Genomic DNA, 23,886 nt, shown 5'->3' on the forward strand with positions numbered 1-23,886 from the left:
ACTGCAAGGCATCAACAGGAGCATAGGTCTTAGCAATCTTTGCTGGTATCTGATTACATGTGATACCCACTAAATTCACAGAGACCACAGCAATCAAGTGCCAGGAGACTAAGAATAAACCCTTAGACAGGTTTTAAAACAGGAGACAGTTCAGCACTTTTGTCCTCACAGGATTAGATGCATCATATATACTTTTTCTTCTCCTTCCTCCTCCTCCTTTCACGAACGAGTTCTGTTGGTTGAATGCTGGGGCAAAGGCACAAGCTATATTAGACCACCTAAAAACCAGAGAGTTCAGAGGTAGCTTCTGCCTTTGACAACTTCACTTTAATTTAGAGGCAAGGCAGCCAACAGGCAAAGATGAGCCACCAGGTGGGAGGAGAAACAGGTACCTGCCATCTAGCAGGCTACCCAGTAAACCAGTCTTTCAAACTTGCTGTGTGCCATGGTACAGCAGCAACTTTAAGCATCACAGCAGAAACACAAGTTTCTCTCTTTTCTGAATCTTTCGTTAGACAGTAGCTTTACAACAACTTACAACATAAGCGCTAAGGCCAGAAAGACTGGCAGGGCTCACAGCTTCAATGACTCATTGATAAGTGAAAGCTGGAAACATCAGACAAATGAAAAACAAACACCATCACCAGTGTAAAAGTACAAGCATAACCCAAGTTCAAACCAAATCCAAAATCCTTAAATTAAACGCAGGGAGAAGCAGTCTGTGTGCTGGCCAGAACAGCATTGCCTTGGTGAGTTTATGGCCAGTGACAAATGAGTTTGAAAGGACCAGTGGAACAACTCAATAAACAGGTAAAGCTGGAACCGCTAAGATCTCTCCCATCTCATTCATCTGCAGTACACTACCCAGGAGCCCAGCATATTTTCCAGCTACATAACGCATTATGTACCTATTAAGGAGTAACTTTTCAGAAGTAACACTCTTCTTAAGAAAAGGAGACAGAAAAGCAATGAAGAACTAATGAAGTCATTTCTACTAATACAAAAAAGTAAACAATTAAAGAGAGTGTTCCATCAAATGCCTATGAAGGTAACTTAAATGACGTATTTCTCCTTGACTATTCCCCCCCGCATTTTTTATTTAATGATTCCAGTGTTATAGAGCCTGCCAATAAAATTCATCAAAACAACAGAAAAACTTAAGTAGCATTTACACCAGAAGTTTCTTGACCTAAAGTTCTGGGGTCAGCCAGGTAAAAAAGAATTAATCTAACCCCAAATCATCATTTTTGCATTATTTTTCCATCCATAAAAGGAGGTATGGATGAGATTTCCTTGCAGAGAACACTGCAAATTGATAGCTTTGTTCCAGTTCACTATAGTTTCTTATTGATTTTCTCTCATTTTAGCCTGCATTGATTTGTTAATCCCTTCTCTGTAACAGTTCTAATGACAAATTGAGAATGAAAAACTGCATGCCTTAGGCCCTTTTCCACCAACCTCTTGCTTCAAACCATATTTTCACTTGGATTTGGAACATATTCACGCACATACGCTGGGTTAGACCTAACTCACCTCCAACTAAGATGGACACTTTTTACACTGAAATGTTTCTGTTTAGGCTTCTCATGGATGAGCAAGGCAACTGAAACAACTTCAGTGAGGCAGACCTGGATTTCTGCACTAACAGGTGTCACCTTCCAAGGTTGCTGCTCACAGAGGCTTTGTCTTGACACCCAGTACATTTTTTTAAGCAATTTTGCAGTACTCCCCATGGTTGACTAGCAGGCATTAACTGCATCATGCATGTGAATGGTGCTAGTGAACGTTCATGGCATTCGTTGGTGCAAAGAAATACTTCAGAGGAGCAATGAGCTGGATCACAAGTTGTTTCCGAGCTCAGAGTAAGTCGCAGTCATGGTGCACTGTTATTAGAACAATCCATGCAGAAGGATGGGACCCACTCAGTATTTTTAATTAAAGGAATACAGTATGAGCGTACACAGGTCACAGAGTTACAAACAAGATAACTTAGGTTAGTCATTTTGCTACTAATAGGCTCATTAAATACAGCTGCCAATTTGGTCTCATTGTTAGGGTTACACTACTGACAGCTCATGCATGTCTGCACGAGCCACGGCTACTGCTGCAAGTAATTTTAGTCTCTTCCCATTTCCCTGATACCTCCAAGTGAGGTATTAATTTGGAATTCTAACTGCAACGTGCTATTAAATGGAAAATGAATTTATGAATTATGAACATGAAGGCTTTGCCCACACTCACATTTATAGAACCTCGGTCACCGCATGCTGGGTGGGTCTCCAACTCCAGACTTCATCCTATGTCAGTCCTCTTCTACTTCACCCAAACTGTAGGCAAATCAACCCTTTGTGGTGTTCCATACAGATTACAAAGCAGCCTGACCCCTGACTGCCACCTCAGTCCTACAGTACAACCCCAACAGAGCAATTTTGGTCATTTTAAACCAACTTTCATCTGCAAAAGTGATAATTGGAAAACCTCTAGTTTGTACTCACACAGCATGCAAAGGCAGTGCGGGAGTTTTCCTTTGCCGTTCACTTGGTGTGAATTTGATTTCCCATCTCCCTTTCTGCAATGCCAGCTGCAGAGAAATTGGTATGGGTGATGGGAAGCATGGTGCTGGGAACAAATATAATCTCCTCTTTGCTTTCCAAAAATTACACACCTGGAGCTGGCGATGTAGGCTGTGCTCATAATCACGAGGAGAAGAGGAAAGCGAAGTTCCCCATCCTCTTACCTAGCGCTAAATAGCTGAGCTTCATTTCACCACATTATTTACAATAGGATTTAGGATTGCGACTAGGTTACGGTTTCCATGGGGAAGACTAGTATTTCCAGAGTAACCTCTTTTGCCTCACACACTGGCAATTCCTAACTTCCAGAAATGACTTTGCTATGAGTTTTATATGTCTCTCTATCCAGGCCATAAGATATTCTTTACACGGTCACGTCTTATTGGGATAAGAAAAGCACAGAATAAATAGGATAGCTACCTAGCCAAAAAGTTGCATTTGAATTCCAGCGGTTTGATACTGCTCTCAGTTTCCTGCTACGAGAACGACAGGGAGAACCGACTGACCTAAGAAGTAAATCCCGTTTTCTCATTTCCTGTGATATAACTGTATAGTCCTCTCAATCATCTTGCAGTCTTCCCAAGATTAGTGTTATTCTCCTACACAGGGCATGCAGATCACACAAACACACCTCTAACACAGACTTCGTATTTCGCACGCAGACTGCACCTTCATTCTTTTGATCCATCCTGTTTGGGTTTTTTCCCCCCTAATGCTAACGTCAACAATTTGGTCTCTATTTTCATCCTTAATTGCAACTTCTCATTTGCATGGTTAGTTGTACTCAGAACCCACTTCTGCATGGCCTTTATCTTCCTTTATTTTCACTTAAAATTAATTGATAAGCCAAGAACTTGATTTCCACTCTTGCAAGAATATTAAAGGGACCATCTCTACATTACCATTTTTATCATTGCATCTCTGAAACAGCATAATAAAACCAACCTGTGCCAACAATGCCATTTCTCAAAGGACAGATCAAGACCAACTTGTAAAAGACACCAATTCATGACAAAAAAAAAACCCGCCCCCCCACTGCACTACTTGCTTACCAACTGAGAAACTCTACATCACTTCAACTTAAGAATGAGGATAATTCAATTAACTGGTCCAGAAGGACCTCACAAACCCCTCAGTAAAAGATGAGCTGGCCTTTACCTCTCCTTCTATGGAAGTCTCTCCTCATGAAGAATCACTAGATGGACAGATCTAACAGCATTAAATAAACATCCAGGGAAAGCAACACCCACTAACTGAAATATAACACCTGACCTGTCTGGAACATGCAGATATGAACTAACTTTCCCTTCTAGTGATATCACAAGAGAGAAAGCTTAATGAGTAAAGGGCTGGAGTGGAATATGTAGCACCTGGGTTCTCTTCTCAGCTTTCCAGCTGACTTGCTGTTGCATCTGAAGCCATGCCATTTCTCTATTTCCACTCCCATCCCTGCTTGTTTTCATTATTAGCTATAAGTATTGCAAAGTAAGAACCACCTTTTACTATGAATTTTTCCAGTCAAACAACTAAGTATACAAAAGCCATGCACGCAGCACAGAGATGATGTATATTTAACGCTATCAGGTTATTTAATACCCTTTAAAGTCTCAACTACAGCTTTACTTACAAAAGGTCCTCTAACAATTTTCCCTGAGAAGTCAAAAAATACAAAGACAGTTGTCAATTTTTTGTAAACCAAAAGGTTCAATTTTCAATATTATTGTGTCTATATGTTAAGGTAATAATGATGCTTGTACATTAACCTACCAGTCATATAATAATTAACCAATTAATTACCATCATAGCAGATATCTTAGAATTATCTTCTAGGTAGATACTTAACATTTTGCAACATGCTTGGGGAAAAAAAAGGAAAAAACAAGAATATACTAAAAACAAAGCTATCTTTCAAATACTTAAACAAAAATGAGACACTACTGCAACTGCCACTGAAAAGAGCAGCAATAAACTTTGCAGTCAAAGGGCCATGAGGTGTGTGTATTCATGGTGTCATTCCCTGAAGAAAGGAACGATACAGAAGATCCAAACCAATCTGTATTGCACGGGACAAGCATACACACACTGGGACAAACGTACACGCTGGAATTACGGACCACAGTAGGACCAGGATAAACACAGCAGGTACAGGTTGCCACAAGTCCATCGGTTATTTTTGTTTACTGATTGAACTGGCCCCTACATCCACCATCAAAATTTAAGCTGGGTGATGGCAAAACTGAGGAAAGAATTAAGCCCAAGAAAACACATACCCAAAAGTGACAGTGTGACACAGAATTTTTTTTTAATTTCTTAAGTGAAATTTCAGATCTCTCTCCTCAGAAAACTGTAACCTAGCACAGCTTGCTTTCATTAGAGAAAGGACATGATGAAGACATGGCTCCATGTGAACAGTGCTGCATATCCAAAATGACTGTAGCCCTTTTCTTCCATCCAGTTTAGCAAGAAACGTTCAGCACTGCACAATGACTTCTCACTTGTTCATTGCTGCAGCAAACGTTTGCTGCAATGTGAACGACATACTGAACATACCACAAACAGTAAAACGATAGCTATTAAAACCAAAAATATCAAACGGACTGGAAAAGCATTTTGACAAGGAGGAAACATTAAACCACATCTTTGTAGCATTTGCTAAATACAGAGGCTCATCATATTTCAGGCCATTCGTATTTAATTGTCCTTTCATCTGAAGAGCGGTGGATATGAATGCACATCAGGCAGCAGATGAGTCAGATGTTCTGAAGAGGTCCAATCAAGGACACCCCACAACACAAGAGCACTGCATGCATAATGTCTCGCACAACTGACTTCGGCTACAGCCTGAAGTTTCTTTTCAGTGCCTCATCGTATTCCATGGTGGCTATGCACCAAAGCACTGAGAAGAAATAAATAGACCTGCAGTCGCATAATTCAAAAAGTTTAAACACATGAGACTCCAGGAACCTGATGTCCACATACTCTTTTAAAGCTACCAGGAAGACATGCTTAGATTAGCAGATAATTACCTAAAACTCAGGCTTTTGTTCTTCCATTGTTTCAGTTGAAAGGAAAAAAGTGCTCATATTTCGCAAGGTCAATGCTTCCAAATGAGTTTGTCAGATGAAGTCAAACTCACAATGGAATAGGTCACTCACAACACTTCAAAAATCATGTTTTGGAGTGGTAGACGGACACAGACATTTTATCAATTTCAGGACAAAGAAAGGAGAATCCGTGGTCTTTGGTGGAGAAAGCAGGTAAGCCATGGGCATGGAGACAAGGAGCAGCACAGGAGGTTAAATCTACTGTGCTGTCCTTGAGGTAAACTAGTGTGCCTTTTACACTGTCCTCTAATCCTTAGATTAGTGTCTCCATTTTGGTTCTAACAATATTAACTGAAGTGCAGAGGCAATCAGCAGACCACAACTTTGCCAAAAATTCCATTGAATCATTAAAAGTGATTTATAAGAATAGACCATGGATAAAAATCATTAGTTGCAATGCTCAACTGTTAAAACTGGCTCTCTGCATTAAACATGCAAATTGGAATTGTTAATTCAAGGTAAACATGGAAAAGAACTCATCTTCTCTGTATTCCTTTTAATTCAGCTCTCAAATCAAACCTCGTCTCTACAACAAATGGAAAAGGGCATAGCTTGTGTGTAAACGAAAACCAGCTCAGACTCTACGTAGCCTACATACTGCAATTTAATGCATTTTTAAGTATAAATTCTAGCTCTGGCATTATTTTGTAATCTTGAAGTGAAGCAATTTAGGCTCCTATTATCTGCTTTTTCCTTTTCTCATCAACACAGCTCCTCTTAGGGTACAAATGATGCTAGCTCTTGATCACGCTCTTCTTAAATCATCTTCATGCTGTTACCTCTGCAAAGAACGATGCCTGCTCCAGAACACTGCCATTGCTAATCACTCAAATCAGGTCTCTCATAGGTCTATAAGGAGGAATAGCGCTGAGGGCAGCAGAATGAAGATGAGATTGTTTTTCTCTTCCTTTTCAAGGAATATATCTGAATGCATCCTTTTCCTTCACCTTCATGGATCACGCGTCCTGCCAAGCATAAGTTCCCTGTGCAAAAGCTATGGCTGCCTTGGCTTTGTATTGTACGAGAAACGACAGAACTACATGCTTGAGGCACTGCCCAAAGCACAAATGAAAAACAGCGTGAAACAGATTCAACAAAGGTGTTCTCTATAGATATCTAGTGACAAAAGCAGAGACACCCATCTCAAAAGGAGTAAGAAAGCTGTTTTGAGACTCAGTGGAATCAACACTGACTAAACAAATTATTCATTACTGCAGCATCCTGGGCTCTGAAGCTCCACTTCACATCTCTGAGTGCACACATTCACAGAACACTGATGATGGGAAAGGGCAGAGGCTGACTCTTCTAACCAAAGTCTCGCCATGGGGGACTACCAGGAGGCAGAGATGCAGTACGTACATTGCAGCTGAAGCTGTCAACATGTACTTACCCCTTGTGTTTTGACTGCAGGCTACCCCACAGGGAGATGCATACCTTTTGACTGGTTATCTGCCCAGATGGGACCTGCACATTGCCTGCCAACAGGCCAATTGCCATATGCTGCCTCTCAGCCACTAAAAAGCCAAGAAAATGGTTTGTAGGCAGTACAGGTTGCATGTGGTGTCAGACTACAGCAAACAACTTGAGTAAAGTTTTCTTTCTGGTCACCTTTATGCTTGAGGATAAATCATTTTGTATCAAATTAGCCATATGAAAAGAAAGCCTCCAACATCACTCAAAGAGGTTATAAGGTAGAGAAATATTCTAGACGCTGCGGCATTATTATTTATCAGCTAGAGAAAGGCCATTGGCTAAACTGTTAGTGAGGGCACCAGACAAAAGCAGCGCTGCAAATGGGCAGGGTCCCAGCTCATCTGCTAGCCTGTATTGCAGGTGCAACTATCTCCTGCGCACATTGGTATTTGAGAGAACTTGACATCTTCTGCTAATGGTAACTCTGGCTCCACCAAGGAAAAATCAGTTTCTGGATGCAAAAGCCTTTTAAGAAATTTGAAATAATTGAATTGTATTAACTTCTGAGCTCACAGGAAGAGCAGTGAGGGTGTGTGCTGCAGCATTTGAAAAGGTTCTATTAGGAAATTGTTCTGATTATTTTGATGCACCAAAAAAAAAAAGGGGGGGGGGGGGGGGAATAAAATGGTAATTTTCTTCTTTACCTGAGACGCTCCATTTAGGCAAGGCACTGAAATAGGGGTGTTACACAACAGCTCCAAGTGTTGTTCAGATGCTGTGCACGCCTCCTGTCCATCGGGAACCACTGCATGCCTTCCAAGTTGCCCATAGTCTGCTCTGCCCCAGGTGAATACCTTGCCAGTTTCTAAACACAAAACACATTTCAATATTACTTATTCAATAGGTTTCCGGAACATCTGGATACCAATTCAAAACTAGAACAACACTTCTTAATGCATCTTATCTAAAGCTTCAAAAACCTAGTGAAAACTAACTTACTTCTGGGAGCAGCGGAAAAAAATACTAAAACTAGCTAAAGACATATTATGATGTACTTCTATGCAGTTACTCAAACTTCATTAACCTGATTTCTAGCAGAATAAGATCTGTAGGGTGGCCTGGGCTATAAATGAAACCATGTCAGTAAAGCCGCATAACCTGGACATTCTTCATACAATATATACACTTTGCTTATACAAAGGACATATTTTTAGGTTAACAGAAGCACACACAAAACAGCTTATTCTGAAACATAAAAAAGATTCTTCTCTCTTCCCAGTCTTTGCCATAGAGACATCCATCGCTTGTCTCTATGGCAAAGACTGGGAAGAGAGAAGAATCTTATTTAATGTTCAGTTTTTATTTTCCTGATGGGAGTTACCTTCTGTCACAACTTCTGTTAGCAGAGTAACAGCTCTCAGGACAGCAACTGGTTAGTCAGGAACACCACCACACCTGGCATTAAGCACTGGAAATCCACTGGTTTGTTCTCACAGGAATCACACGTTGGGCAAGGAAAGATAACATTAAATGAAATCAGCACTATATGGATCACCCTTCTCTCCACATATTATACTGGGTTCACTGCTGCAGGACTGACACCCAAAAGTCCATTCTCCAGTATGGATAACATAGATAAAGCAATTCTTTTTACCTTTGGTTCACAATATTAAAAAATAAAACAACAAAAAAACCCAAACAAAACCACAACACACTCCCACACACCACACCAAATCAACCACCCAAACCAAAACGCAATCATACTAAGTGACAGCTTTATTTTCTTAATGAATTAACTAGATCTCTTAAGTATGTCATGAAAAGCTGTCCCTTCTGGGCTTCCAATTAAAAAAAGTTATATCCACACAGCATAAGCAGTATGTTCTCAACTCGGTTTTGACTAGAAGCAGCAACCCACATTCCAGCCCAGAAGGAAGCCTGCAATGACCTTGAGGTACATACACACTTCAGCCAAACCTCAAACTCCTCTTCAGAATTGAACTCAAGTCATCAAGTCATAAGCCAAATTATGTGGATTTGAGGAAAATACAATCAAGTCAAGCAAGTCAGCTTCAACACACACAGAGACAGTTCTCCCCTTGTCAGTCAGTACAGATATATCCCACAGAGGGGCTGGGAGCAGGGGGTACCGGTCACACTGCCCAAAGATGACAACTCAGGGTTTTCTTAACACATGCCATGACACAAACCTTCGGAAACCTGAACACCTGCCTTTTACTTTGGGTGCTCTTAAACTGTCTTGAAGGGGACACAGGTGGCCACTGCTGGTTTGTGGAGTTTAAGCTGATAACGTATCTCGTAAATAAACTGGGAATCTCTAACTTCGTATATTTAAACAGACAAGTATATGCATTTTCCTTGGAAATCTGCTAGCAGTGGTATCTTTTACTCCAATCTTTGCAACAGTTTTTCAGATGCATTCTCTCAGTTCACTGATAATGCTTCCTCTGAAATAATTAGGTGATAAAATTAGTTGTCCTTTTCTCTCAAGGGCACAAATATTTCCTTCCTTTGGAGCTTCCTAGCAGTTCAGGGAAAAGTTGAAACTAGCCACATACTAACTTTCAATACAAGTGAGGTCTTTCAATATTGTAACCTCATTTTTTTAGGTTAAGGCATTAAAACAAGTTTCATTAAGAGAACCAGCAGTATACCTTACAGAGATTATGAAAACAGTTTGCAATTTAAAAAGCATGCTTGTTTTGGAGGTAATATATTGACTTTGTAATTTGTATAGATCTCTGCTAAAAACATCTGCAGCTACAAAAATGTTGCAAGAAGTCTCCTACATCAGTATGTTACACAGGAAATTTAAATGTAGACTAAGCTTCAGGCTTTTACATCAGAGCAGGTTACTGCACCTATCCAGAACCCTGTTAGTGGACTGGAAAAAGACAGAAAGGCTGCTCTATCTTGTACCAACTACAGGAACTGAAGCCGAGTTTTATGAAATTCAAAGCCAGAAAGAATTTCTGTAACATCTAGTTAGATCATTACTATACCACAGGCTCTCAAGCACTACCCAGACATTGCTGTATTGATCCCAAGGACCATAGATTAACTAAAGCATTTCCACTCTCAGAAGCCAAAAGCATCAAGTGCCACAGGCAAAAACATCAGCAACCCACAAGCCCTCTGGAAAGGCAAGCCGTCTATTTGGTAATACAGACCCAGATCCTCATGCACAGTCTATAGCACTATCCTGTACACAGGGGCAGCAGAGGTGCCTCTCAAGTCTGACTTTTGGGGAAAAAAATTCTTTCCCCAGCCAAATCTGGTGCTCTGCCTGGACCCAGACATGAACAAGAAACACCAGCCACTCATGTAACAAAAATGATCCTTTGCATCATCACATCAGGGTACTGCTCCACCTTGTCTCAAGTCTTGCCTGCTGCTGGTGTCTGGATTCAGATGCAGGCAATCTAAAATCCCAACACACACCTGACCAGTTACTCACTGAGAAAATAATTTTCCCACCCTGCCAGTGACCAGAAGAAACCAGGGAGCAGCTGGCATGATCACCATCTTGATGACGAGCTGCTAGAGCAAGTTCTGTGCAAAGCAAGCAATTCTGTTCCCCTCTGCCAAGGGCCTGTGAAAGGTGGAGAAAAGTACAACGGTCTACAGCTTCCCCAACTGCAAGATCTCAGCAAAACACCATGACCACCTACTCTGAAGTCAAACTAAACTGCATATGTAATTTCCCCTTATGAATGAAGGACTAGCGAGTCCATCATTTGCCCCAAGCTGCTGCCTCCATGTTTAACTCTTTTTACTTTTCAGAAACCATTCCTCTTTTCAACGGGATTAATTTGTCTAACTACAGTTGCCTAACTACTACTTTATCAATGACTGGAAAAAGCCCCTCTCTCCACTATCAAGTACCTTTTCCATGTGCCAGGGCCTATACAAGTTCGGTCTTTTTTTCTACTACACCATGGGTATTGGTCTCCTTAAGTTTCACTCTGCAATTCTGTTATTGGATCAATTTTTGAGGCCCTACGTTGAAATTGGAACAGTAACACCAAGTTGAAATGGATGTAATAGAACTGGAAACAGTATGATCCCAGTGGTTTTATTCAGCCTTACAAAGGCTTTGAAGTATGCTCATCTCTATTATTACAAATTACTTTAGTAAATTCAGCGGAACTGAAGAACGCAAGCATATTTGAAGGATTAAAACCAGATAGCAATAATGCTTAGCTACAACAAAACACCTTCCATCCACAGATTCGATCTTTTTTCCACTGGACAAGCAAGCACAGAATTACTTACACATGCAAAATCAAACAGAGCCTTTAGAACGTAAACTGTTTCTTCTTACAAACAGAAATAATTGTAATTAACTTGTTTCGCTTATAGTGGCAAAAAGGAAAAAGTTTCAGGTGGTTATTAGTAGGCAAACATGGAAAACATTCATTAAAAAAACTAAAGCCAGATAAATCAATTTTTTGCTTTTAGGAAGAACTTTTTGAATGCCCAAAGCAACCAGTTCCTTTTCAGTGCTCATCAACTCAGTTCTCACTTCTAATCAGCAGAAATTCACTCCCTAGACTTACTCCTGTTTGGTGAGCATTCCCCTTCCCATGCTCAGTCTCCTGCTAATGGTCAATCATTCCTAATTTTCAGCCAAACACATCTGCTTACAGATCCTTTTAAAAAAATTAAATGTCTTTTCTGTGAGAGAACCTAACAGAAGCTGATTTAGAAGTGTCTTCTCTATGAAATACTGATTACATTTTCGGGAGGGGGGGGGAGGGAATCAGTCTCAAGTGGAAATTTCAGGCTGAGGCAAACACCACTGCATGGAAAATTCCAGCCAAAAAGGTTAAAGTCTCGTCAAAATCCTAAGCAAAAGAAAGCACTGAGTTATGACAGAAAGCGTTAAGCAATTGTAATGAGAGGTATTGCTACAGTGCTGCTTATAATATAGACGGTATTTTAAAATGTTCTAAGAATATTTGAGAAAAAGACATTAGTCATACAGAGTAAGGAGGTTGCAGGATGAATTACTTAAGAATGAAGGGTGATATAACAAGGAGTGTTGGTCTAATATTAGAATAGAACAGATTTTAATTATAAGTCAAGAAAACATATACAGTGATGAGTCAACTGGACAGAGTACATCAACCATGGAAGTGGCTGAGGCATCAGAAAATGAGATATTTCATACCAGACTTTATACAGTAAGAGGGCACAAAAGGCAGAAGTTATTTCTACAACTTGTGTGAAAGAAAGAAGCATACAACGTTGGAAAGCTTTTCCAGTTCTTCTAAGATACCAACAATGCTTCCTAAGACCTTGACCTTGCCATTTTCTGAGCACGGAGGCTCCAATTCAATTCCTCAACTGTGAGCATCCACCTTGTCCCAGATGACTTCATTGCAACTGTTCCTTTTTTCAGCAGGCAAATGTTACATCAAATAAAGGCCAGAGAGTTCAATACCGTTTGGAATTAAGGAGTAAGAGATATAATTCATGCATCCTGTGTCAATCCAGTGTACAACTTGAATGAAATGTACAGTACAGGAGTTCAGAGAGCTAGAAGAAAAGGACAGAGGTTGGAAGATTTTTTAAGAAAAACTTCCCAACAGGCCCTTAAGCAAATAGTACTTACAACAGTATGCTACATCATCTGAGATTCTACATGGTCATACAGATCTAGTTTCCTCCTGCTCTTTGAACTGTAAACACAGCAGTCTGTATCAGCGTACGTACAGCAGCAAATCATCTGAAGCACATGCTCACGTCCCTCACGGAATACGGATGCAGGTATGTGCATATTTAAGTGCTTGCAGCACTACACTAGCATTCCACTATCAGAAAGGCTCCTCTGCATTTTCTTCACGTCATCCTTCCGTCCTTATGCAACCACAAAGCATAGACAGTTGAGAATGGCCTCAAAATTACAAGTTCACAACCTCTGGAGTATTGCAAATCCAGCAACATTGCATAAAGCACTTGCAGTTGCTTCCTGCCTGACACTGTAGCTCTTACTGTGCTGCTTTATGGTGCTGCTGAGACTGTAGAGCATGTCGTTTTTCCCTTTTAGCAGTTTCTTAATCAATCTGCTCAGCCACATAAGTATTTGGAGACAATCAGCAATAATAAAACTAAAATGCATTTTAGTTTTAAAAACAGGTTGGTTTCTCAGTAAAACACAACAGACAAATAGGAACATTAAAATTTGCTTATTTTCACTAGATTCAGATTCATCTTTATATCAGTTTTCCTGTTTTAAGATAATATCATGATTGCACTAGCATTACATCCTTGAAGTCTCTATTCAGTATCCAGGCAAGCTTTGAACTATTCTTTCATAAATACTAGATGAAAGAGTTCATCTAGGTTATCTCAACTCACGGTTGCATTAACAATTACTTTTCAAATGAACTCTGGATATTCACACTGAATGCTTAATCTCATTCAGACTTGAAACAGAAAGTTCTATATAAAATTCCTAATGCTTCCTTTCACATGAAAATTCACAGGAGCAGGTATTAAAAATTGACATTAGGAGGCTGCCTCTGCCTCCTCCTTGCCCCACAACAAGCAAACCAACACCTCTCCCACAACGACAAATCCCTGCTGTCCTTCAGGACAATCACTAATGTCCTTCAGCCATTCTGAGAAACTTCCTTATCTACCTAGAAACAGCCTCTGAGCAGGGCAACTTTACAGCAATACATTAATCCATCCATCCTTAATTCCTTCTTGGCTGAAGACAGCTTTAATTCAGCAGCTGGAAACCTGGCATCACTACCACACCTACAGTCTAACACCTGTACCTGTGCATGGTTTCAGTACAAAGCAGGATGAGCTGCTCCGACAAAGGTTTAAAGGGCCCCTTCATCGTCTTACATGGGAGTTCAGTGTACCAGAGCTGCCCACATCTCTTAACACATCTTCTTTCTATGACCTCCTACGGACTTCTACATCTTTGTATAATAGGTCATGGTCCTGAATTTTTTCCATATTAATTTATAATAGCTATGAAAAACATATCACAAACACGAATCTATGCATAGTATTGAGGTCACGCCTCATCAGGAAAATTCAGACAAAACAGCAAAAGCATTTCAGGGATGCCAGCAACAGAAAATTAGAGATCATTTCAGTTGCCATTTTCAGCCTTCTGCAGTCACAGGTTGCAATACATATCTAGTTCAGAATAGCCCGCAGAGCAGCTACTCAACATGCTGCAATTCACAAGGGTTTCCAAGCACCCTATAAATAGGTTTAAACTTGCAACAAAAGGCCACAAGTGTCACAGGAAGAGAACCATAAGGGCATCACCAGTCTTCCTCCAACAGCTATGGATTTGTCAGTTAAAACTCCTATACTCTTCAAGTGGGCCAAAAATTTCTGCCATTCTGAGCTACATCAGATGTCCCCAAATCTGGTGACCAATTTAACCATAAGCATGTGGGCAAGACAAACCAACAAGACACCTAAGAGATTTCACACCACTACAATCAGTGGCTCATCTATGATATGACATCCAAACAACTGGCTTCTCATTGTGACCCATTCCTATTGCTAAAAAAAAAAAAAAAAAAAAAAAAAAGGACAATTATGCATCATGAAAGAAAATTCATCCAACCAGGAGGAACTCTGTTGCATGGCATTAATGTAAACCGATACAGCATTATCCAGTCTCCTTTCAGAGCCTCCTGGAGATATCAAAACATTAAACAACCAATGACTTGTATGATAAGGCGATGTAATGGAAAATACTCATCTAGGCAGGTAAAGCTATGAGGATGTGGGAGACTCTCCAAAAGAAGACACTGGGACTCTGACAGCCTTTTAGTACAGACTAAAAGGTTCAAAGCAAAGACTGAGAACTCCTTCAGCAACAGTTTACACCAAGAAAGCTTGAGAAACTTTGGACCCAAATAGTTGTTCTCAGCCCTAGGCCACCAGCCTTCATTGTGCTTGAACTACTTGTGACAAGGAAAGGTAAACCAAGCCAAGGAATCGATCTGGCTGAAAAATAGCCTTGGGAAGTGGGAGCTTGGCAACAGCAAATATTGCTAAAGGCAGTGCTGTATTAAGTCAATTTAATATTCCGTATGATAGGCTAGAGATAACTTGCAGTTTCACATGACATGCTAAGTTTATCATGCACTTTGCCAACAGATCCATCTTTATCAGGACTGTCGACACCATTAAATACCTAAACAGCTTTGACTTTCATTCATTAAAAAACAGGTACACTTTTTCTTTTTTGCTTCCATAGTTACACCAAGTTATGTCTCAAGATGGGCAACATTCCGTTAATTGGATTATTCACATACTTAATAGCATGCTTCACTGCTTTGAAAGATTGAACAAAAATAACTTTTCAGTACAGCAGATTCCAAGACTCTTCCGATACCTTGGAAGTCCTGCCTCTGGGTTTGGGTGTTAGACAGGATAAAGGCTGTTTTGCTTTTAGAGGAAAGACTGGAAACATGAAGTACCAAAGTTCTGAATAAACTGAAAGAAAAATTTAAAAATGTAAGAAGTTACATGCTTGTAAAGTTGTGTTCATACTGCTGATATCAAACAGATATATGATCTTGGCTCAGAAAAAGAAAATGTCGCAGGGAGGTCACGAAGTCCATGCAATCATGAAACAAAGCTGGGGAAGGGGGGTGAGGGCAGGGGGAGATGTTAAAGCACCTATCGCACTTTGCATTCATCCTGCAAGATGAGAAAATTCCCTTCTCATTTCTTTCCACTCATGATTAGAGAGTCATGACTGCCTCACCAGCTGTGCCTCTGGCTCATTTTAAATTCAAACTACGATACATATCTCACTTTTAGACTTTTAATAGCAATGCCTTAAAATGCAGATTGCTGGCTAAATTTAGTTACATGATTAAAAACAAATCTAACTCATCTCTACCCAGCAAACAGAACTGCTGCATTCAAGGTTCAATAGAGGACTTAACTCTTCATCTAAAAACAAAGTCCTAACAAAAAGAAGAAAAAAAAGAAAATCAAAGCACAACTTAGTGATGCCTCTCAAAAAGGAGGATGCATAAAACATTAACCAGCTATGGAAAACTATCTGTGAATGCATCATACTATACCATAGGGTTTTTGTTCTGTACTTCTGCAAATAAATTCTGCACTATGCTACTACAGCAGTATGAGTCATACACTTTTACTGACATTCTATATTTATATCTCCATGCCCTTCTGCACTGTTATATGCTTTCTTCCATATAGGCCTCCCTAACCTGGAATTTCCTTTCCTCTGCAGTTCAGCATCTCTTCCTCTAACATTCCCCAGAAAACTGAATAGATACTTCTTTCTAAGCACTTAATCAATTCTTTCTTGACACCATTTTGAAAAAGCAACACCCTTGAACTATTATAACACAAGGCATATGCTTTTATTTGTTCACAATTATTTTCTTGTGTCTTTTTTCCTTCCTCTGTCTGTAAACGGACTTGCTCAGGCATTTATCCTCTTTGAGGCAAGGTCCAGGTCTTATGTCATTAGACTTAACACAGTACAGTGCTACAGAAAATCTTACTCAGAAACTACAAATTACAATATATCCATGTTTTCTAGATCATTTTATGAAAAGCATTACCTATAGCTCCAATCTTGCAAACATTTGTGAGTCTGCCTAATTTGGAGAATGCATATGATCTTGCTACTCTCAATACCCCACTGCCATCTGAGCCTATCTAAGAAGGAACAGGCATCTGTCTACAAGAGATAAACGAAGTGAAGGTAATTAAGTTCCCAGTGCTAATATTTGCCTTATCAAAAGACTCAAGGGCATGCTGTGGAAAGACAGACACAGAAATATCACAAGAAATGCTCTGGAATGGCACTCTGAAGAAGAACCGGGCTTTTCTGCTGCTGTACACAAGATGCATTCCCAAGAACAAATTTTCAGAGACCATTTGCACAGAGATTTCACGAAATAACAAGCCTCAGACATGCATGATTCTGAAGAGTAGGAGCCACGATACCTACAAAGAAATAGGAAGCATTATAAAAATGGAGCGTTACATGACCAATCCTGGGACTTGCAAAGTGGCTTTAACTTTCTCAGCAGCTCCAGAAGCAGCTGAGTTCCACAGCCAATGGAGTTTAACCCTAACTGTGTGTTGTTCTTAAGAAATAAAGTATGAAGAACAGAACAGTATCACAAAACCAAAAATGGCACCTCCAGAGCCTCCCAGGAGATCACCCTGCTTTTTCAGAGTCAGAACCATTAGAACAGCAACTACAATTGACTAAGACAGAGTGGGCTGTTCACCTCAAATAACGAGCAGCTGTAACTGCAGCATTCTTACTGACAGGAGGAACAAAAAACAGTCTAAAAGAGGATGGAGAGGAAAATTCATGCCCTTTGAAGTCAAAAGATGAACAATGAGCAATGATGTACTCCCTCTGGAATATTATCCTCATTTTTCCCTACTCCCAAGAAAGGCTGAGTTTGGGGGGGGGCGGGGAGGAAGGTTCACAAGATTCCACCTCGAACTGTGCATGGGCAAGATGCTTATCATGAAGGAGACTGCAGGGAGAGAGGGGACAAAGGTGTAAACAGCTGCATAATAGTGAAAGTATCTAAATGCCATTTATGCCCCGAAAAAATTCCATCATCTACATGAGCATGCCATCCAGCTATCAGAGTTCCCTTTGACTCCTGCCGCCTTGTTCCAGCTCAGACCTCTAACTCCTTAGAATGCACATATTAGGAGACTGACTGTGAGATGTTTTCAGCATTTCAGAGCTACAGGACACAGAGCATGAGGCACAAGTTTAGATCTGGTCTAAAAATTTAGAAACATTTTTGAAATGTTACTACCTCCTGTAAAGAAATCTGAAATTCCCTGCAAAGTGGGAATTATACTAGTGAGATTTACTTCTGATGTTTACCAAATGAAGCAATAGCTGTCCGCAACCACCCCTGTATAGCTATAGCATCTATATTTGCCTGCAGTACCGGCACATCTATGTTTAAGAATTACCTAAGTATGTACATGAACAGGGTTGTAACATAAGTATTGATGTGCTATGCAGCCTGTTAATAAGAGGGGTTTAGGTCTGAAAGTGAGAGAGGGGAGAAATACGATGAGAACTTTTCTCCTTAGGAGTAAGAAGGGAACAATAACAAAGAACTGGCTCTTCATGGCCGCCTTTTCCCTGACATTAAAAAGCATGTTGATCAAAAGAAGCAGTACCCTCCCATTCATGTTTCACAGAATACAATGAGATAGGACAGCTTGTAAAGATACCATGAGTTTCCTCCTCCTCTAAAGCAGGTGGCCAGGTGGGGAAGAGTCATTGCTTTGCTCTGAAGTAAAAAGCTTAAAAATCAGACACCCAGAAAACAATTTTACATGTCAAGTTTGTGTCTACAGAAGATCAGTTCACTGCAGGGACTTGAATCTCAAGAGCATGGGGCAATGCAATTTTGATGAACACTGCTCCAACACAGCTCTGGTGGATTAGAGAAACTTCAAATAACTACCCTAGATTTTTAAATCGGACACATCAGTGGTTTGTTACATTTCAACTATCAGCTTCTCCCTGTGTGCATCCCCATGGTGTTTTGGGTTGGTTTGGTGGATTTTTTTAACTTCTAGCAAAGTGAGCAAGCAAGAAGAGACAAGCACAAAAGGATTTAACAACCTCCTTTGTACTGTGTGACTTGTCAGGATGATTCTTCAAACCAGATGAACTTCTAGTAATCCACACCCCTTATATTGTCCCCTTCTTTTCTGGCAGTTTTATTGTCCATTTTCTTTTAAACGAACTGCTTCAGCTCTAGTCGGCTGTGTCTAACACTAGCAGGTACAAGCCTGAAAGAAACATTTGTGTACAGGCAAATTCCTACAAAACGACCATTGGCTGTTATAAGGTCCAAAACTCAAGATGAGAAATGCCAAACTGATTTTCAGTTTCTTACTATTTTGGGGTGGAAAGGACAAGTAGGAAGACATACTCCTAAGGAGTTTCTGTACATATATATTTTGGGCAGCTTTGTAAAGGTAAGTTTTTAAAAATTCTAGAAAAATAAGATTTCCTATATTCATGCTAAAAAGATCTGGGCAAAACTGACGAATAGATCTTTGTCTTCACAATGTTTTGTACTATTTTTCTTTTACTTAAGTTACACTGACTGCAAGTGGGAATGAGTTACCTAAGGAAATCCCACCACTCCTAGGGTTTCTATTCTGCGTGAATCAGATGCTAATACCTTCTTACTGTCCAGGTCTTTGTCGCAAAAGAGGAAACTTGTAACTATTGTGGTTACTTTATTCTTCTTACATACTGTGTTCCTCATAATACTGGACAGAGAAGAAAGCAGAGCTGAACCAAACAAGCTCTTAAATGCAGCAGAACATCCCCAAAACCTAAAGTGCATTCTAAGGGACATCGATAAATGCAATTCCCCTTCATCTGCAGATCTCAGTCTCAGCTGTTTGGGATCCACATGGAATGTATGTACCCACACTGAGAGACAGTGGACTGAAGTTCAAATAGGAACTACAAAGAAGAGGGAGTTGCACCTGAATTTCAACTACCATGCCACAAACTGCGCTTGAAATAGCTCCTTCTCCTCCCATACAAAAGAGGATTTAAAAAGCAACGCAAGTGTGCAAAAAAGCTTGCAAACTCCCCTTCAAAATTCTCCTTGGGGTAGGAATGATTTGTTTGCTCTTCAGTGCCATTGAGACTGAGCCTCGCTTACAAACAAGAGCACAGCTGCTGGAGGCCAGCTCTGGGTCGTGCCTCTCCGCGCAGGTACATCCAGTGCCTGCTGACAGCTGTTCCTGTTCACCAGACTTCCTCAAGTTTGCTGGCTTGGCCCTCTTTAGCTTTTAGTTGCAAGTTTCTCAAGGTAGCAGGTTAATCTTGTTACATGGTGTTAGTGCCCTCACAGTCTGTGCTTCCATGCATATAATTATAAAAAAAACAAGTATCCAAAATATACTGCCAAAATAAAAACTGCTCTAGAGATCAACACCAACATAATTCAAAGTTAAACAAAACCAATATATCTTCCTACTATATAGTAGTAATTAATCATAAGGTTTGGATTTCAACAATACTTATAAGCAAAGCAATATTTTTCATGGGCTGTATTAAAAAAAACATTAACCTTTTATTTAAGGAAATCAAGCCACAGAGCAGCACAGGAAAAAAAAAAAAAAAGAAAGAAAACTGATTTTGCTTAAGGAACACAACAAATGTTAAAGGATATCAGTTGCTAACCACACTTGTGTATGTACTAGACTCAAGTGCTAAAACATAGACGTCAGTCATGGTATTTTCAGAGCACTCAAAAACCCAGCTAAGTCAGCCGAATACTTACAAATACATGAAAATTAAAACCCCATGTACTAGAAAATACCCCATTGCACACACTTTGTTAAGACAAAGATACAACTTCATGTTACAATAGCACAGTCATTCCTAGCACTTAAACATGGACAATGTAACAAGTACATATGGGCAGCTGAAATTTTTCACCACAGACTCGCGTTAGATTGTTTTATGGCTCCTCACAACTGGAATAATTTAAAGAACAAAAGCCACCAGTCTAGCTACCAAATAAAGCAAGTGGATACACTCTCCTGGCAGATCTCATTACACTTCCCAAATATCAAAGGAGGGAAAAAAGTCCTTCTACAAGGCTACATATGTGGTACTCAAAATTCACAGCTGTTGATATATCTCCTGTATCCTATAGTATCTTACCTCAAATTCACTATTTGAAAAGTACCTCAAAGTAACCATGAAAAGAACAAGCCAGACAGGCTTTGTGGTTTTTTTTTTTCCCATTTGGTTTTTTGTTTCTTAAGAAAAAAAGTCCTGAAAGGTACTGTTTTTCAGAAGCACCCAACTGCCACTAAGCTCTTAAAAAGCACATGATCTACGTTCAAATAGTAAGATTCATTAGTGAGCATTAAGCCTGAATAATTAATTACTAAACCGGAAATGTCATCTAAAGGTTATGAAAACAAGTATTTAACAGTCTTAAAATGCTACGATTAAATGAGATCTCTAGATCAATGCACGTACATGCACAGTTCGTGTACGCATAGGCAGCTTCTTTCAAAAGCTGAGCTTAGCAATGCTTAGCTTTAAATGAAGTTATTTGAAAATGCAGTAGCCATTTCTCTAGTACACATGTCCAAAGACCAACAAAACTAAGAGCAGAGCAAATATACATTGTGTTTGGCAATCAGTTGCCATACAGATTAGTTCAACTATGATGTAACGATTGGTTTCAGCTTCCAGCTTTCTGTTCTACGCGAAGTGAGCGCAAAGCACTTCCACCTTACTAAGTATGCAAACTGTTTGTCTGAGACCATGTTACATCCACTTTACATAACTGCAAAATTTCTGAAGTGCAAATTCTCACTGTTTGTCTGTTTCACATCAGTTCTTTACTAAGGGCTTTGAGTTGCCAAAATGTGAATTAATCCCATCATCGTTCCACTACATGCAACTATGTCATGTGATGTGATAACATTCAACACTCAAAAAGAAATCATCGTTTTTTTGCCCCCCTTGAGACTTCCCAGCTAGAAAGGGGTGTAGGGAGGAATCCCCTAACCCACTCTTCCAGTCCATGCTTGTTGCTGAATACCAGAGCCTGACAAAGAAGCGTCACCGTGGATGGCTGCTGGGACCCACAACACACGAAAGTCTAGAAGTTGAATTAAAAGCTGGGAGGCAGAAAGGAAGTGACTCAAGTTATATGGACGCTGGCCCAGTCTGTCAGAACTGCAACCAAACAACAGTGGTCTTGCGAGTTACTTATTCCGCATTTGGATCTTTCTCTAGTGATACCTATGAACGTGGAACTTGGAGGCAGCTTATGACAGAAGTTAACAGAGTAGTGAATTCTCTCTTGCCTTTGCTTCTTTTCAGCTTCAAATAGGTGAGAATTGACAGAGATGTTAGCAGAATGTGAATGAAACTATTTCAGTATGATTCAGGAGAAATGGTTTAACACACACACACAAAAAAATAGTTTAACAAAAGAGCAAGTGGCTCAGATAGTGCCAACAGTTCCAGCTACAAGTACACAGAAGAACTAGAAAGACAAGGGCACTTATGGTCAAATTCTTCCTCTTCAAAGGAAATTTGCATCAGCTTTGTACCCTGATTACACAATAGTTGTGAAAGGGGAGGTGTTTCCAAGAGAATTATCATCACTGCAATTGCAACAGTTTAATTTGCTTTAAGGGAAAAGAATAAGAAAAAGTAAAAACCCCAAGAAACAGCTCATACCCAACAAGCTGCCCTTCTCAGCACCCAAAAACTACAACTCTTCTTGCAAATCAGCTCTAGTGGTATAGAATATTGAAAACAGAAAAAAAGCCACATTTACATATTTCCTGTATGCAAGCACCATAAGGAGGTATTATTTCATAACACAAAAGGAAGCTACCACTGCCGAGAGTCCAGATGAAAGCCTTTCAGCAGAAACAGAACCCAGATATGGCCCACACATCATAACCAGGAATAGATTTTGTTTTCCCAGTAGGAATGATAGGGAATAGAGACAACCAAAGCCACCGTCGCACAAGTAATTACCTTCCTGTGATCAGCTAAGCCTGTCTTCAAATGGCTAGGAATCAGGAGTTTTCCTTTTAGCGTTTGCATTCTTTCACAAATTCAACTTGATCTACAGTTCTCAGCCTGTTCTTCGTGGTATCCCTCACTGCTTAGTACCGTCCATGTGTTGTCAGTGAGGTCCCATTAGAACTTTCTTCCCTATAATCTTCCACATATTTGCTAATGTATCTGACCTTGTTTATTATATTTGCTAAATATATGGCTAGCCATAAACTGCAGCAACCCAACCACAGAAACCAAAGAAAACAAACAAAAAGGGGGAGAAAAAAAAAAAAAAGGAGAGAGAGAGAGAGTGTAATGAATCCCTTATCTCACACACTAATGACCTGAACAAAAACTATACCACATCCGCATTTTAAAGGTTCATTTTTCTAAAAGCTTTTTAAAGATCAAAGTTCCTTCAAGTTAGGACAGACACTCACATTACTTAGGTCCACAACAATCACTATTTCCAACAGTAAAAGAGGGGACATGGCACCAAAAGGAGAAGAGAAATTCAGTATAACATAGTCCCTCTTCCCACACATGTGGTCTACGTTAGAAAGGCCCCAGAGTGTAACGTTGAATGATGACTGACATTCTCCAAACTCCTCCAATCATGGAGTATTTACTAAAATACATCTAGGCGGGACTAATCAAGCATGAAAGGAAGCCATGTTCAGGAAAACCTAGACAGACTAGCCTTATGCACTGTATCTTCCCCTTCTACTGTGGGAGAGGCATTCTGTAGGCTGCCACACACATAACATGAGCAGAAGAGATCTGCAAAGTTTGTCATAGCTGTTTTACAATTCTTGCTAAAACACACTCAGCATTTATCATGAGCTAAATTTAACAAAAATCCATTTAAATCCTCCTCTCCATAGACCATCTGAATCTCCATTTGCCAATATACTCACAGTACAGCCTACAAGGGGAATTTCAAATAAATATTGTGATAAGTTTCTTTGCCCTTAACGCCAATCACTGATACTTCTATTTTACAATGAATAGCTTCAGTCAAAATTAGTGACAGTTCAGCATCTTCCTGACACCTCTCTCTCCACATACAAAAGATGTAATATGGCACGGCATGCACAACTATTTACTGCACCAATTGAAAGTTACTAAGAACAAGGAGGGGCAAAAGAGGGACAGTGACCAAAGAAACAACACAAATTACTCA

General features: G+C 39.9%; 1 protein-coding gene across 3 annotated transcripts in view; it reads right to left on the reverse strand.

Moving 5' to 3' along the window:
* Positions 1-23,886, reverse strand: part of SERGEF (secretion regulating guanine nucleotide exchange factor) — a 158,312-nt gene that overhangs the window by 112,881 nt on the left and 21,545 nt on the right. For all 3 annotated transcript variants that reach the window (XM_087745674.1, XM_009463062.2, XM_087745675.1), the window contains exon 9: positions 7,795-7,955. In XM_087745674.1, the coding sequence (XP_087601800.1) occupies positions 7,795-7,955 (161 nt within the window). The remainder of the gene's footprint in view (positions 1-7,794; positions 7,956-23,886) is intronic.

The sequence above is a fragment of the Nipponia nippon genome, unplaced genomic scaffold (assembly GCF_047370975.1).
Source record: "Nipponia nippon isolate SJK-2023a ecotype South Korea unplaced genomic scaffold, ASM4737097v1 scaffold_10, whole genome shotgun sequence".
Classification (NCBI taxonomy): Eukaryota; Metazoa; Chordata; class Aves; order Pelecaniformes; family Threskiornithidae; genus Nipponia; species Nipponia nippon.